This window comes from Elephas maximus, chromosome 10 (genome assembly GCF_024166365.1).
Source record: "Elephas maximus indicus isolate mEleMax1 chromosome 10, mEleMax1 primary haplotype, whole genome shotgun sequence".
In the NCBI taxonomy this organism is placed as follows: domain Eukaryota; kingdom Metazoa; phylum Chordata; class Mammalia; order Proboscidea; family Elephantidae; genus Elephas; species Elephas maximus.
In genome coordinates, this window is record NC_064828.1 from 62451508 (window position 1) to 62468556 (window position 17049).

Below are 17049 nucleotides of genomic sequence, written 5' to 3' on the forward strand. Positions count from 1 at the left end.
ATGAATCGTACTGAACTGTTCTGACTTAATGTACAAATTCAACTTAAAAGACAGACTTAGGAACAGAACCTGTTCCTAATTCTGAAACTGCCTTTATGTTTTTCTGGTTGGTACTCTGGTGGTTTTTATACCTTGGAACAAGGAATAATGGGAAACCCAATATGGTAAGGGGTAAAGTATAGAAGATGCTGGGTAAGAAAATGAGAAGAATACAAACAAGTTCTCAAGCAGACTAGAAAATGATTTCCTTAAAGATATTTATGACATTACACAGACCCAGTGCCCTCGAGTCGATTCTGACCCATAGTGACCCTATAGGACAGAGTAGAACTGCCCCATAGAGTTTCCAAGGAGCGCCTGGCGGAATCAAACTGCCGACACTTTGGTTAGACATTATATACCCTAAAAAAATCTTAGTGTATGCCTAGAAATAGGTGTACCCCAGTGTGAAAATTACTACTCTACAAAATAAATAATTTTCTAGATTTTAAAAAGGATTTAAAAGTAACTTATGTTGCTTTTAAATGTCTTTAAGGCTGGCTTATTTGAACTGGTATTTCTCTCCATAAAATAAATGCAGATTATGATCACATATAATGTACAGAAAGAATCTGATACGCTGCTTTAAAAAAAAACCAATCCTCAGAGCTGAACACATCCATAATTCTCATATTTTTTAAGCGAAGTTAAATCATAATTTGTTCAACAGACCAGTTATGCACAAAGAGATAACATATTTTCCTACCTTAAGATGAATTCATTTTAGCATTTAATTAATATAACGACTTGAATTACTCCCCTGGATAGTTTATATACAGTGCTTTAAGTGGAACCAAGATAAAATTATAAGTCTTCAAAGATCATCTGTATTGTTAATTAGCACTGAAATGGCTACTAAAATGTACTCTAAAATTTTATGCAATGTGTATTTATCGTATAAGGATTCCTCTAATAAAAACATGAGTTCACATTTACCAGTATTTAATACATGCCAAATACCATTCCTAGTACTGTACACGTACTACTGTTTAAATTTCTACAATAACTGTAAGAGATATTCTTTATTATCATCACCATTGTGATGGAGTATATAGCAAGGTATAGATAAATTTTTGTATGAGAGACTGACTTGATTTGTAAACTTTCCCTTAAACACACACACACACACACACAAAAAGAGTTATGGCCTGGAGATACAAATATGAAGTCACGAGCACACAGCTGCCAAAAAGGTTTTTTTTTAATGAACCATTACTTCGTCACCTTAATTTTTTTTTTAGTATAGTACAAGTGAGTTTTGCCTGAAGAAATTTTATCTCTCATTTCACTGAAATATCTAAGGCAAGAGCTTAAACAACTGGGCTATAAATATTTAAATTCCGCAGCCAGAATTCCTACTAAAATAGAAATAAAGCAAAAAATTTGTTGTGAGTGCTTTTAATGAGTACCCAAAGATGTTATAGGCACAGAGAAGAAAATATTTTTTGATGGTTACAAGAGCGGGGAGGTAAGGAAGGAGAGGGGTTTTCACTAATAATAAAATAGTAGATAACTATTTTAGGTGAAGGAAAAGACAACACACAATACAGGAGAGGTCAGCACAACTGGACTAAACCAAAAGCAAAGAAGTTTCCTGAATAAACTGAACACTTCGAAGGCCAGTGTAGCAGGTGTGGGGGTTTGGGGACCATGGTTGCAGGGGACATTTAAGTCAACTGGTATAATAAAATCTATTAAGAAGACATTCTACATCCCACTTTGGAGAGTGACAGCTGGGGTCTTAAACGCTAGCATGCAGCCATCTAAGTTGCATCAATTGGTCTCAACCCACCTGGACCAAAGGAAAATGAAGAACACCAAAGACACAAAGTAATTATGAGCCCAAGAAACAGAAAGGGCCAAATAAACCAGAGACTTCATCACCCTGAGACCAGAAGAACTAGATGATACCTGGCTATAACCAATGACTGCCCTGACAGGGAACACAACAGAGAACCCCTGAGGGAGCAGGAGGGCAGTGGGATGTAGACCTCAAATTTTCATAAAAAGACCAGACTGAATGGTCTGACTGAGGCTAGAAGGACCTGGGAAGTCACGGTCCCCAGACCTTCTGTTAGCCCAAAACAGGAACCATTCCCAAAGCCAACTCTTCAGACAGGGATTGGACTGGACTATGGGATAGAAAATGATACTGGTGAATAGTGAGCTTCTTGGATCAAGTAGCCACATGAAACTATGTGGGCAACTCCTGTCTGGAGAGAAGGTGAGAGTGCAGAGGAGGTAAGAAGCTGGCCAAATGGACATGAAAATAGAGAGTAGCGAGAAGGAATGTGCTGTCTCATTAGTGGGAGAGCAACTAGGAGTATACAGCAAGGTGTATATAAATTTTTGCGTGAGAGACCTGCTTGATTGTAAACTTTAACTTAAAGCCCAATAAAAAATTAAAAAAAAAAAGTTATGGCCTGGAGATACAAATATGAAGTCACCAGCACACAGGCAGTAGCTTAAACAAAGGGTATGGAAAAAGTCACCTAGGGATGGCACAGAGGGACAGAAAAGCAGGGGCTGATAACAGAAGTTGAAAAATACCTACAATTAAAGAGGCTGGGAAGAAGAAAGAAAAGATGAAAATTAGGAGAAAACAGTATCATGAAAGTCAAGGGACAAGAGGAAGACTAACAAATGCTACAGACACAAATATGAAATAAAAATATCCACTGGATTTGGAAATTAGGTTAATTGTCAAGGGCAGTTTTTAGTGTTATATCCTGGATAGAATACAGATAGTAGCAGTTTGATGAAGAACGATAAAAAGAATCTAAAGATAACTGGCTGCAAAGGGAAAAAATGAAAGGGGTGACTTGCTAGTGAGGAAACACTTGTTTGTTTGAGGAGAGTAAAAATTTGAGCACACTCATACGCTGAGGGGGAAGAGCCAGGAAGTTTATACAGTGGTCAAGCTTCAGCTACGCCAATGTAACCTTTGTTTTAAGTGCTGAGACGGTACAAATATAATTTCATTTGTCTCTTTCCACTTATTTTCGTTTTATCTAACTGTATTACTGAACCAATTAACTTGCATACTCCCCTCAACGCAGTATTATCTCCTTGAAATTGTAGGCCTAATAGAGAAATCAGTATGAGTATACATAAGGCTATTCTCTCCATTCCTTATAATTTCTCCAGTTCTTTCTCCTGTAGAAAATAAGATCCTAAAACAGCTCTCCATATTCATCTCTATATCCTAGATCTAGAATATGCCATATTCTTCTGGTCAATCAGAATTTGTGATGCTGTACTACAAAAGATTTCTACATTATGGACAAATTGAAAGAACAGAAAACAGAAGACAACCTAAAAATAAGCTTAGAGTTAACAGAATTTGAAGGATTATATGGTGAATTACTCCACTTGCTTCAAAAAGGAAGTCTAGAATTACAAATATTTGAAGGATAAGATGATAGAGTATCTTTCTACTTGCTTAACAAAAAAAAAAAAAATGGCATTCTATTTAAGCTTACCTGAAAGTGTACAACAACTGCCGGTCTAGCCATCAACTTACTGAAATGTTCATTAAACTTGGGTGAAAGGATGTCCTGTGATAATGTTTCATAAGGATCAAATGCTTGCTCCTATTTTTTAAAAAAGGAAAGTGTGTTAAGTTTAAAAGAACGACTTTTATATTAATGCAGTACAGATTATTTAATAGCAAGTTTTTATCCAAGTCCTCAACTAGATTTTGGAACATTTTGCTTCTGGCTTTTCAGGGACAAATAATAACTACGGATACAACTAGAAAAGTTTTAAAAATGTAAGTAGTGACCTTGACAACAGATGACATGAGACTACTGTTCTTAAAATAGGTCGATGACTTTGTAGTCACCAAGTATGAAACCATTTAATGCTTATGCGTATTTACTCCCAGTATATGAAAAGCGTATATATTAATAAAAACAAGGCTGGGATTTGAAATTTTAGTTAGGCTTACCAAGATTAAACTGAAACTGTTTTCCAAAAAAATTAAAACGGCCAATGTGTATGAAAGATATTCAACATTATTAGTTTTTTTTTTTTTTTTTTTTAAAAAAAGGCAAAACTAAGGAACAATGAGATGCTTTTTTTTTTACCGTTAGACTGGCAAAAATGAATAGGATAATATTCAGTTAGTGACAGACCAGGCCTTTCTTCTGCAGCACTGCTGGGCAAGTTCAAACTGCCAAACTTTAAGTTAGTAGTCAAGTGCAAACTGCACCACCCAGGGACCGTCACTGTAAATACAAGGTAATTTTAGTTTGCTACTGGTTAAGCTTCTTTACGTGGCCTGTACAGGGATAGAACCCTCGACCTTGGCGTTTAGAGTATTTCTTATAGCAGCCTGTTTGTTGTTGTTGGCTAAGTCAGCCCCATACACAATGGACCGTTGTGATCCATAGAGATTTCACTGGCTGATTTTCAGAAGCAGATTGCCAGGCCTTTCTTCCTAGTCCTTTCAGTCTGGAAGCTCCATTGAAACCTGTTCAGCATCAAAGCAACATACAAGCAAGCCTCCACTGACAGAGAGGTGGTAGCTGTGTTTGAAATGCATTGGGTGGAAATCCAACGGAAGTCTCCTGCATAGAAGGGGAGAATTCTAACACTGAACTGCCTCTGCCCCCATACTAGCCTGCAGTGTCTTCTAATTTTCACACAGAATATCTTACTGGATATCTTAATATATTACTTAGTACTACGATGAGAATATAAAGCAGATTTGTAAACTTACTTCTGCCAAATCTTCAAAACAGCTGCCAGCTAAGGGATGTGGACTGCTTTCGTCAGTCATCTCAACTGCGTCTTCAATCAAGCCTAAAAGTTTCACGGTCAATTCATGGATATCTGAAATGTTACTGAAAATCTTTTCAATATCCTGGAAAATAAATAAATAAAAAGGTTAAGGCATATGAGGTTGAGAATTTTGCTTGCAATTTATTAAATATATAAAGAATTCCTACAACTCAACAACAAAAACAACCCAATTCAAAAATGGGTATATATCTCCAAAGAAGATATACAAATGGCCAATAAGCCCACGCAGGCAAAACGCTCAACGTCATTAGTCATTACGGAAATGTAAATCAAAATCACAATGAGCTGCCACCTTCACACCCACTGGGGTGGCTATAGTCAGAAAAACAGAAAATAACAAGTGCCAGGGAGAATGTAGACAAATTGGAAACTTTGGTACTACTGGTGGGAATGTAAAATTGGGCAGCCACTGTGGAAAACAAGTTTAGGGGTTCCTCAAAAAGATAAACATAGAATCACCACATGACTCAACAGTTTCACTCCTAGGTATATACTGAAAGCAGGGACTCAAACAGATACTTGTGCACCAATGTTCATTATTCACAATAGCCAAAGGGTAAAAACAACCCAAGTGTCCATCAACAGATGACTGGATAAACAAAATGTGGTCATGGAATACTTTTCAGCCATAAAGAAAAGCGAAGTTCTGACACATGCTGCAACATGGATGGAACCTAACAACATGCCAAGTGAAATAAGTCAGAGACAAAAGAACAAATATTATATGATCCAACTTACATGAAATGAAGCCCTGGTGGTGCAGTGGTTAAGATCTATGGCTGCTAACCAAAAGGCTGGCAGTTTGAATCCACCACACTCCTTGGAAACTCTACGGGGCAGTTCTACTCTGTCCTATAGGTTCACTAAGAGTTGCAATCAACTCGACAGCAATGGGTTTGGTTTTGTTTTTTAATGGTTTTATATGAAATATCTGTAATAGGTAAATGCATAGAAACCAATGTTTATTAGTGGCTACCAGAGGCTAGAGGAAGGGGAGAATGGGAAGTTATTGCTTAACAGGTACTAAATTTCTGTTTTGGGTGATGTAACCTTGGAAATTAATAGTGATGATGGTTGTACAGCATTGCAAATGTAGTTAATATCACTGAATTATACACTTAAAATGGCAAATATTTTGTTATAGTTTACCACAATAAAATTATTTTAAGTATAAGAAGAAACACAAGTGTTAAGAGTGTATCTTCACCAATTTCATACCAATATATTCCAAGACATAAAGTCAATCATGAATAACTAAGGGAAATTAAAAATCCCTTGGACTACAGACAGTAAAATACTGGAAAATATAGATTCTAGATAGTTTTGTCTAATAATTCTAAAGTCTTATACTGTGGATAATTCTAGGCAACTCTTCACATAAAAAAATCATGGCATCTGAGTGTTTGAGAACTGGCTAAGATGCTAAAAGACTCGACCAAAGTCTTACACAGCTAGTTAATGACAAGAGCTGGGATGAGGATAAAGATGACTCCTAATCCCAAATAAAATCTGGTTTCACAATTTTTGGTTGGCCTCCTGAATTTGAGGCAGAATTAAAACTTTTAATAAAGCTTCCATGTATGGATTACATCTAGGAACTAGGTTCAAGTTCTCACAAACAGACCATCTAACGATCCAGGTTACAGCCAACTATTATTTACCCTAGCATCTTATAATGGAAACATCACAGCCTTCGGATTCTGAAAGACCTGAATTTGAATTCTGGCTCTAACGTTTGCTAGATGAATGACCCTGGGTTAGGATGATGATGAAAATAACAGCTTATTTTTATGATTATTATTATATTTCAGGCACTATTCTAAGCATTTACAGTGTAGCCTCATAACAGCCTTAGGTACCTACCAGTATAACCATCCCAGTAGAACAGTTAAGTAATCTTGCTCAGGGTCATACTGCTGGTATACTAATACCTACCTCATAGGGTTCTTATGAGGATTAAATGAGATGATTTCTACAAAATGTTCCTGGCACATATTAGGCCCTCCACAAATGTGAACTTTTTTGAAGACATAGGAGTAGGGCCTATAGGAGTAAATTAAGATTAATCTTAAGTCATTCATTCCTCCATCCAATATTTGCTGAGCACTATGCTCTGATATCAGATGGTCTTTACCTCAAAGTTTAGTCTTGTCTATACCAAAAAAACTATAGCTATTGACATGAGAAAAAAGAATTCTCTCTCTCATTCTTTATCTCTCTCGACCCTTCAGTATTATAATAGAAATGTTCTGTCGAAACAGCACTAATTCAGTGAAAAGGAACTTATAAAAATTAATTCCTGAAGAATGTAAACTGATGGGACACCAAAAAGGCAAAAAAGATAATATTAGCTACCAGCATTTGTTAGGTTTGTATTCTTCATACCACCGCAGATAAAACCAAAAACTCAATTATACAGTGGTAGAAAAGTACCCAATTTCAAGCTCAAACTCTAAAACTAACTTGGTTAATTAATAACCATTGTGTCAACTTCCTCACCAATAAGGTAGAGATGGTAATACCTGCCCTACCTATCTCACAGTCCCTGGGTGATACAAATGGTTAATGCACTTGGCTACTAATCAAAAGGTTGGGGTCTGAGTATACCCAGAGATGCCTCACAAGAAAGGCCTGGCAATCTACTTTTGAAAAATCAGTCATTGAAAAACCCATGGAGCACAGTCCTACCTCAACATATATGGGGTTGCCATGAGTTTGAATCAACTCAACGACAACTGGTTTTACCTATCTCATAGGATTGATATGAGCACCAAATAAAATAGGACACACTTTGTAAAACATAAAATGCTAACTGCTTAATGTAGCATATCGTGGGAGTCATTTATCAACATTGTTAACCTAAATGTATGTAAAAAGAAAAAGGACAAGGGCCAATTAAAATACCTTAAATTATTGCTTACTCATTCTTTTGGAAAAGAACGAGAAAGCTAAATCAGTTCCTGATCTGAAGCACTGAGCCAGCTGTGTTTGAGCATCAGTCCTATTCACTCATGTAATAGTTATTCCGGCAAAGAAACCAAGAGGTAGAAGATCAAATATGCTAAAGGCTGAGTATTTAAAAAGTGAGGGACTGACACACAAACATCTAAGGAAAAATAAATTATGTGATAAAAGAAAGAAAAAAAATCTTTTTTAAAGACAGTATCTGTCTAGTTGGATTCCTAAAAGACTCTGGAAGTTACATGCTGATGTAATGGACAAGGCTCTCTGGATCCCCATCCTACTCATCTCAAGCCCATTCCCTCTCCATAAAGAGCAGCTCTGCTTTTGTTTTTCTGGCTTTCTGAATAAATTTTTATTTTTAAAAAGTTCCACTGTTAAAGCTTTAAAACTATTATCTTAAATCACTTACCAAAAGACAAGAAAAAAGTATAGGACTTTCTTCTTTAGACTATACATCATTTTCAACACCTCCAAATCAATGACTATAACTCTCAGGTACTACGTAGCAGACTTCATGACAGTATAATCTCCCTTTCTAATTTCGTGTAATTTTCACTGTCATTACATTTATTACATTTTTTAAAACCCACAAATACTACATAAAAATTTCTTTTTTTACATAATCATACTGTATACAAGGAAACACTGGTGGTGCAGTGGTTAAGAGCTACAGCTGCTAACCAAAGGTCGGCAGTTCAAATCCACCATGAACTCCTTGGAAACCCTATGGGGCAGTTCTACTCTGTCCTATAGGGTCACTATGAGTCAGAATTGCTTGACGGCAACGGGTTTGGTTTTTCTCAGTTATGTATCTTTTGGGGTACATAAAATGTCAAGCTCCAAAAGGTACTTACAGAAGGTTTAAACAGCTTTCTGTCAGAAAGGAAGGCTTCTCGAAATACTTTTATGATCATATTTAGTTCCCGTAAATACTGTCTTTCTTCTGCAATTTCAGCTCTGACAAGGTCATAGTAGTTTAATTCACCTGAGGAACTAGGTTCATCTTCACAGAGAGAAACCAAACCTATGTCATCCTCCTGATCGAACATGTCCATCAAAACCTAAGAAATACAAAATTCAGTTCTGTGTAACATCTTCCTTACTTTTTTAAATCTGTCTCAAAGTACTTGTAATTAATACATTTTTAAACAAGGAGAGCTGCTTATCCCAAAAAATAATATAGGTTAATTTGTATGAGAAAATTCAGAATAAGAGAAAAATAAAAAGTTGAAGGGGAAAAAATGTTCAAATAAAATTGGATATGGCAAAATAAATATTTCAGGAATAAGATAAACCTAATTGTGAAATATATGTATGTGTGTATGGCTGCACACACACGTATATGTGTACACACACATATATGTGTGTCTGTATAACATATATACATGTAAAAAAGAACATACCTTTGGAAAAAAAAATCTAAACCAAAATCCCAGCTCAGCTACTTACTCACCTGTGACTATGGACAAATTACCTTTTTGAAATTCAAGTTCCTTGTGGAACATGTAACTGATGGAAGAATTCAATGAGGCAAGGTACGTAAGGCACATACTACTATGTCTGACAAATATGAGGTTTCAACATGGTAGTTCCTTACATCCAATCATATGGACGGTAATACACACTTGGGTAGAGTTAAAAGGAGAAAAAGAAGTGACACTACTCTACAGGCAGGTGACTGATGGCAGCGTGATGCTTTCTGATGCATATTCACTCTACCGACAACTGCTATTATGTTCATTTGCTAAAACCAAGCATCCTACAGATTCTTAAATTATAGTGACAATTTCTCCTTTTACAAAATAGGAAAGAACTCCTACTTTGGATTTAAGTCAACCTACAGGCAAGTACGAGCTGTAAATCAAAAGCAATGGGAAAAAGGTGACCACAGATTTTAGAATTAATAACAGTTAAAAAAAAGAAAAATTAGGCCTAGTTAATTATATATCCAAGGAGTACTGAAAACTACTTTCTTAGAGTTTGGGAAAAAAGATAAGTATAATTCAAAAAAAGAAGCTCCAAGAAGTAAAACTTTAGAGACATGAGAGGAAATTCTGACAACATAAGGGATGGTAACAATCATTAATTCTGAAAAACATCTATTGGTCACCAGAAATGGTACAGATGTTGGTAAAATACAGTAATGAACAGAACAGACAACCCTGCCCTCCTGATCTTCTAAATAATCAAGAAAAGGAGAAGACATGTAAAGAAGCTAATATAGCTGAACAAGAAATTAGCTGATAAAATATTATTTTAAACAGATGGAAAAGAATGGAAGGCAAGATCATAAAAGTACACAGAAGTGCTACTGTCCTCTCTTCCCAATAAGAGATATAAGGCTATATTTTCTATCTCTAACTTTATATTTTCATTCACTTCTTAAGCCCATTACTTTATTAGAACTGCTGTCACTAATGTTTCCCTAATGCAAAGTAGAATGGTTTACTTAAGCCTTCTTGTTTTCTCTAATTTTTGACACAGCTGACCATTCTCTACTTCTTAAAACTTTCTCTTCCACAGGCTTCTGAAATACCATTCTGTCAGTGGTGCTTTCTCCTCTACTACCTGCCCCAGGGTTCCCTTTTTGGGCTTCTGGTCACACAATACCAAAAGTATGGTAATATAATAAGAAGTAGTGAGGACTGTGTCATCTAAAGAGAAAAGGCACTGTTCAATGCCAGGAAATTTCTCTCAGGCCTTTTGAATTTCTTTTTTCAAAGAAGATCTGGAATCTAGGTTTTTTAAGTGAAATTTTTGGATTTATAAACATAAATAAAAGGCAAATAATTAAAAATACGAAGAAACAAACCTGGAGACCCTATGCTCTAGCAGGTCACTAATATGAAACATCTGCTATACTTTCTCCTCATGTGAGCTCATCCACTTGGATGACTTCCAACTATCTATATGATAATGACTCCTGAATGTTTATCTCTAGTCTCAGCATCTCTCTGGACTGCAGGCAAGTTTTATCCAAGGCTTGTTAGATATTTCCCTGTCTAAACACACCTATAAATGTATGTTCCACCCACTAATAACAGCATTATCTTCTCAAGTAGTCTTCATAACTAAAATGCTTGTCATTACCTTAAACTTACTGCTTCTCCACCTTCTCCCCTATAACACATCAGTCATCAAATCTTGTTGACTCTCAGAAGTATTTCTTAAATCTCGTCAGTTCTAACCAACCATTCTACTCCACACTTTAGATTATTAAACAATCACCATCTCTTAAACGGGTATGCTAGTTTTGTAATTTGATACCCTGCCACCAGTCCCATCTCCAAAATTATGTTCCTAAATACAAGTGTGTCATATCCTATATGAAAATTGATGCCAGATTTTCAGCATAAAAATTCTAATTTCCTTGAAGGCCATTCACAAACTGACTCCAATCTATTTCCTTAGCTTCATCTCCTGTCACACTCTCAAACCCTTCTCTTTCTCATTGCCTACTCCATTCAATCTACCCACTTGCCCTTGAATAACACCACCCTCATCCCCTGCGGTTTGTCTGCAAAGCCAGTGTTTTTTCTTCTTCCAATACCAGGAATTATAAAAATTACTAATATAATCATGTATAAAAAAGGTGGCAGCAGAACTGACATCTAGTTACTATTATTTAAGTAAGCTTAACTTTTAACACTTACCTTGTCTGCACACATTGACACTTTAATGTCCTGCTGAGATATCTCATAATGCCGGATATTAAAAACATAATTACCAGCCAGTTTCAAAATATCAGCTGAGATATACTCTAGTACAGCCACAATATATAAGGAGACATGGTAGTCTACTTTGTATCCTAAAACTTCCTGTGGAAAAATAAATCATTTAATTCCAGACAATGGCACTCTGAAGTATCAGTTAAATACTTAAAAATCTCTACTTAATATTTTTGCTTATAAAGAACTTTCTATAAATCAAATGTCAAAACTTATGGATACACCATAGGATATAAAATGAGCTCCTGGTCCCAGCATCAGGGGCTTTTTTTTTAATGCAGCTGCTAAGCTAGCCAATCTGCCTTTGATATGACACAAAAATAGTTAATTGATTCTAACATAGAAATCTTGGGTGAACTTCACTGAAAACAACATAATACATTATCCAAAACCCATTTGACAGGTATCTGCTATCTTAAACGGACATTTCTTTAACCAGTATTCCTTAACTATAGTGGTTTCTATTCAGGGGAAGATGTATGCATAGGACAGCGTGTTCTTAAACTTGCTACAAATGTTGGTCTTCAAATCCATGTACATCAAGTATTTTCTGTAGATTAAATATCCTTAGCTTACTTTTCAAATGTGTTTAAAGGTATCCATGGTAAATATGGATTAATTTTAAAATAGTTCTGAACTCACAGTAGTTTTTTTACATGCACTTTCTTAACAAAAGGATTAAGAATCATGGTCTACTACAATGGAACCGGTCTGAGGTAGCAGTCATTGGAAGTTGCCACAAAGATACATTATTACTATCATGAACTTTTAATATTATTTGAAAGGCAACCTGATTTTATCAGAATATATTTATCCTTATTTTGTGTATACATTAAGAAATATATACATACATGTATACATGTGTATGTATACGAATACACATATACACCTACATACATACATAGATAATGCTATATAAATACTATGTAAATACACCAATCAAAATCTGTTCCCATCAAGTTGATTCTGTCTAATAGCAACTCTACAGGACAGACTAGGGCTGCCCTATACCGTTGCCAAAGCTAAAATCTTCATGGAAGCAGACTGCCATATCTTTCTCCTGCAGACCCACTGGTGGCTTCAAACTGCCAACCTTTTAGTTAGCAGTCAAGCACTTTCAATCACTGTGCTACCAGTGCTCCTTAAATACACCAATACTACATGTATCAAGTATCCTTTGTTATAAAACACTTCCCCAATGTTTCATTTTGTTATTACCTTTAATGAAGGATGGATTTTGTCCACAGGCAGTAAGAGAGGATTTCTTCGTTTTCGTTTTTCTATGGCAGATTGTGCATCAGCAATAGCCCATTTATCAATCGGATGGGGAAAGGTCTTTTGAACTCGTTCCTGTTCAGATCATAACAGTACCATTGCAGTATTAATTTTTATAGAAGTCCTCATAAGTGGAAAGTTAATATAAAATTAAACTTTAGCACTGTCCTTAATGCTAGCCGATAATAGTGACATAGTATGTTCTGATTCTTACAATAAATTATTTTTTTGGTTTGAAAAAACAAACAGCTATCAAAAAGATTTTCCATATAATTCCTGTGAGTAAAGAGAAAGGTAAAGTAAAAGAAAGCTTAAGAGTATGCACAACTAAGATGGAACTGGAAAAAATAATAATATAGAGGAGAGGTTAAACCTAATATGAAATAGTGTATCAGTGATTTACCAGTAAGGTTTCTTAGGTTAAAATTATTTACTTAGCCAAACTTGTTAACTCATTAGTAATAATTATTATACAGTCACTCTCCTTTTATTAATCTTAGATGCTCAAATATAGAGAAGGATTTAGAAGAACAGATATTATGTACCTCTTGGAGGATCAACTGGGTGGAGGAGCTCAGAATGACTTAAGGAAAAACATCTCTTGGCAAAAACAATCCAAGCCTTTTGTGTTACCATTGCGGTTCATCTAATCTTAAATTTAACTAGTGATTGGCATGAATAAGGAAGACTACTAATAATGCAATCAAACCCTAATTTAGCAGGGTTCCCTATTTTTCAAGTTATATTCTCAGCTTTTAGCACATTTAGTTATTGAAAAGTATATTTTTAGCATATTTAATGTTCAAATCTTAAACCACAGAACAGAGAAACAAATGTTTTAATTCTAAGAGTCTCTGAAAATCTTAATAGTTGAATTACTCCAAATTAAGATTTCTTTTACACTGGAAGTTACTGTCTTATTACAGAAACAATCCTCAAAAAAGTAATTTTTTAAAGCTGTTCTGAAACACTTCCATGTAACAGAACCAAAGCAAATATCTGAGTACTAATTCACACATATTCCTTCAAATATGTATCTTTTTTAAATCAATGAGCAAATATCCTTTAAGGTTTACAATAATTTTTTTATTGCAGTAATATTTCTGTGCAGTGAAATGCACACATCTTAAGCGTACAATTTGGTGAATTTTGATATATGCTTACATCCGTGTAACCACCATGCCCATCAAGATATAGGTCATTTCCATCACCTTGGAAAGTCCCCTCACCCCATTCCATTAGAACTCCACCATAGACAACCACCATCCTGATTTCTACACCATTGGTTTTAGCTGATTCTGAACTTAACATTTAAGGAGAAATCAATCACACAATATGTACTCTTTTGTGTCTGGCTTTTTTTGCTCTATACAATGTCCGTGGAGTTGTAGTTATGTCATTACATATATCAATAGTTTGGGGGCATGTGAGCGTTTTATTACTGTGTAGTATCCCATTTTATGAATATACCACAATTTGTTTACCCATTCTCTTGTTGATGAAATTTGGGTGTTTTCAATTTTGGGCTATTAAAAATAAAGCTGCTAACATTCATGTATAAGTCTCTGTGAGTGTTTATTTTCATTTCTCTTGCGTTAAATGACTAGAATTTCTGGGTCATAGGCTAGATATATATTTAATTTTATAAGAAACTGCCAAACAATTTTCCAAAGCAGTTATACAATTTTACACTCCCACTAGAAATGTATAACAGTCCTAGTTGCTCTACATTCTCACCAACACTTGCTGTTGTCAATCTTTTAATTTTAGTTCTTTTATTGGGTATGAAATGTTATTTCATTATGGTTTTAATTTCTATTTCCTTGATGATTTAGGAGCTTGAGCATCTTTTCATATGCTTATTGGCCATTAGTATATCTTCTTTTTGTGAAGTGTTCATTCAAGACATTGCCTGTTTTTGGGGAGGAGGGTGTCTTTTTGTTATTAATTTGTAGGAGTTTTTAACACATTCTGGACACAGGTCCTTTGTCAGGAGTATGTATTGTGAACATCTGCTGCTAGTCTGTGACTGACACCTTTTTATTTTCTTGTCTATTTTATTCTTTAATAGGTTTTGTGTTTTGAATTTTCCCTAAAACTTTGCCTAATCCCAGGTGGTCATGAAGACATCCCCCTATGTTTTCTTGTAGAAATTTTAGATTTAGCTTTTATATTTAAGGCTGTGATCCATCTCAAATTAGTTTTTGTGTGTGGTGTGAGATAGGTTCCAAGATTTATTTTTTTCCATAAACTTATCCAGCTCTAGCACTCTTTTTGCTTGAAAACTTTCCTTTCTGCCATTGAACTGCCAAAATATCAAATGTTATAAATATATACACACATATACATATAAAATATATCACACATAATTTAAGTTTTTGTTTACATAATAATTTTAGAATGACACAGATTTAGATATAAAAATTAATTTGAATAGTGGTTCAGGGACTTTTTAAAATAACAAAATAATTTTTACCTCCACATCTTGAACTGTCCTTGGTTGGGCCATGCATAATTTATTAAGCAGTTGAAAAATCAGGTCTTCAATATAATAGAGAGACTCTTCATTAGCTGAGAGATTGGGATGTACTTGCTCCTGAACCTTTAAAAATAAAGTTTTAGTTAAAGTACTGGCAAAATAACATGTACTAAAAAAAAACTAAAGAGAATTTTATACATAATCAATAATATTTTAATATAATTGTTACGAGAATGCAGACATAAAATACAAAACTGGAGAATAAAAATTGTATTTGTTGGTCTTTGTAAACTTTTCTTAACCCACAGAACAATGGGTCTTAAACTTTTTTGGAACTCCCACCCTTTGAAAGGAAACCCTGGTGGCACAGTGGTTAAAAGCTATGGGTGCTAAACCAAAGAGCAGCAGTTCAAATCCACCAGGCGCTCCTTGGAAACCCCATGAAGCAGTTCCACTCTGTCCTATAGGGTTGCTATGAGTCGGAGTCAACTCGATGGCAATGGGTTTGTATACATTTCTATCACATCAATGGAATAAAAAAAGATTTTCTTAAAATAAACATTTGTATTGGAAATATAACAGTGGACTTCATGTTTCTTGTAATAGTCTTCATAAAAGCTGAGGTTAAAGTATTAAAAACTACTGGGTGAAAATGATTGTGCATGAGAATTAGGATAATGTCTAATTGGTAGAGATTTTTTTTTCCGTCATTATGATTTTGGTAAATAACCTAAAAAGAGATTTTAACATTGAGCAAAGTTTCTTATGCCAAACTTCCTAAATTAATTTCATATATGAAAGCAGTCATAAAAACAAATATAAAAGGTTAAAATCCCACCCATAAATACTCTAATAGGATATCAAGATGACAATAAAAGATAATCATACTTGGCATTTCCACAGTATTTACTATCTTACCACCTTAACAGTTGACAAAATTGCCACATCAGAACAAACTCACCTATCATATTTTTCTGAAAGATTAGTCAGAAAAAGAGCAATTAAAATAATCTTCAGTCTTTAAGAGTAGATTAACAAAGTCAGACCTGTATTTTTGTTACACCTTATCTTCAAATTGCCAAAAGATATTTCCTTACACATACACTGCAAATAGAACCGTCATATTATAGATCCGCGTACAGACACACATAAGTGTTCAAGCTTTAGATTATTGTTTATGCTGATAAACACTAGATTTGACAAGTTACAGAAATATTATTTCCAAATTTATGTTTTTCAGTCCTCTATCTTCATAATCAAAAAATCTTTGCTACTGCATTTGTTCAATCAACTCATTCAAGTTTCTGGTACAACTAAGAAATAAAAGTCCCTGGTTACACAGTCTGATTAACATATGTTTATGCCAAATTCTCCACTACACTGCCAAGGATTTTTGCAAGCATGCAAATGTCTAAAACACCAAATAAGAATACTGAAGATTTTTCATTATGAAGGAGTTAAAATTCAATTTCAAAAGAAAAAAAAAATTCATTCTAAAGATACACACTAATACTACAAACTACTGCTGAGAGGAATTAAAGCAGACCTGAATAAATTAAGAGGTAAATCTTATCTATGGGTCGGAAGACTCAAAATCGTTAAGATGTCAATTCCTCTAAAATTGACCTATACATTCAATACAATTCCAAACAAAATTCTAGCAGACTTTTTTGTAGAAATTGATAAACTGGATCTAAAATTCTTATGGAAATGCAAATGCCCTAAAACAACCAAAACAGCTCTGAAAAAGAACAAAAT

The 17049-nt window shown here is 34.7% G+C and overlaps 1 protein-coding gene across 1 annotated transcript in view; it reads right to left on the reverse strand.

Annotated features, from left to right (window-relative positions):
- Nucleotides 1–17049, reverse strand: part of SOS2 (SOS Ras/Rho guanine nucleotide exchange factor 2) — a 72246-nt gene that overhangs the window by 35329 nt on the left and 19868 nt on the right. Inside the window, exons 2-7 of the mRNA XM_049897660.1 lie at nucleotides 15289–15414; nucleotides 12756–12887; nucleotides 11463–11627; nucleotides 8664–8870; nucleotides 4763–4906; nucleotides 3522–3632 (exon numbers count right to left, since the gene is read on the reverse strand). Coding sequence (XP_049753617.1) covers nucleotides 3522–3632; nucleotides 4763–4906; nucleotides 8664–8870; nucleotides 11463–11627; nucleotides 12756–12887; nucleotides 15289–15414 — 885 coding nt within the window. The remainder of the gene's footprint in view (nucleotides 1–3521; nucleotides 3633–4762; nucleotides 4907–8663; nucleotides 8871–11462; nucleotides 11628–12755; nucleotides 12888–15288; nucleotides 15415–17049) is intronic.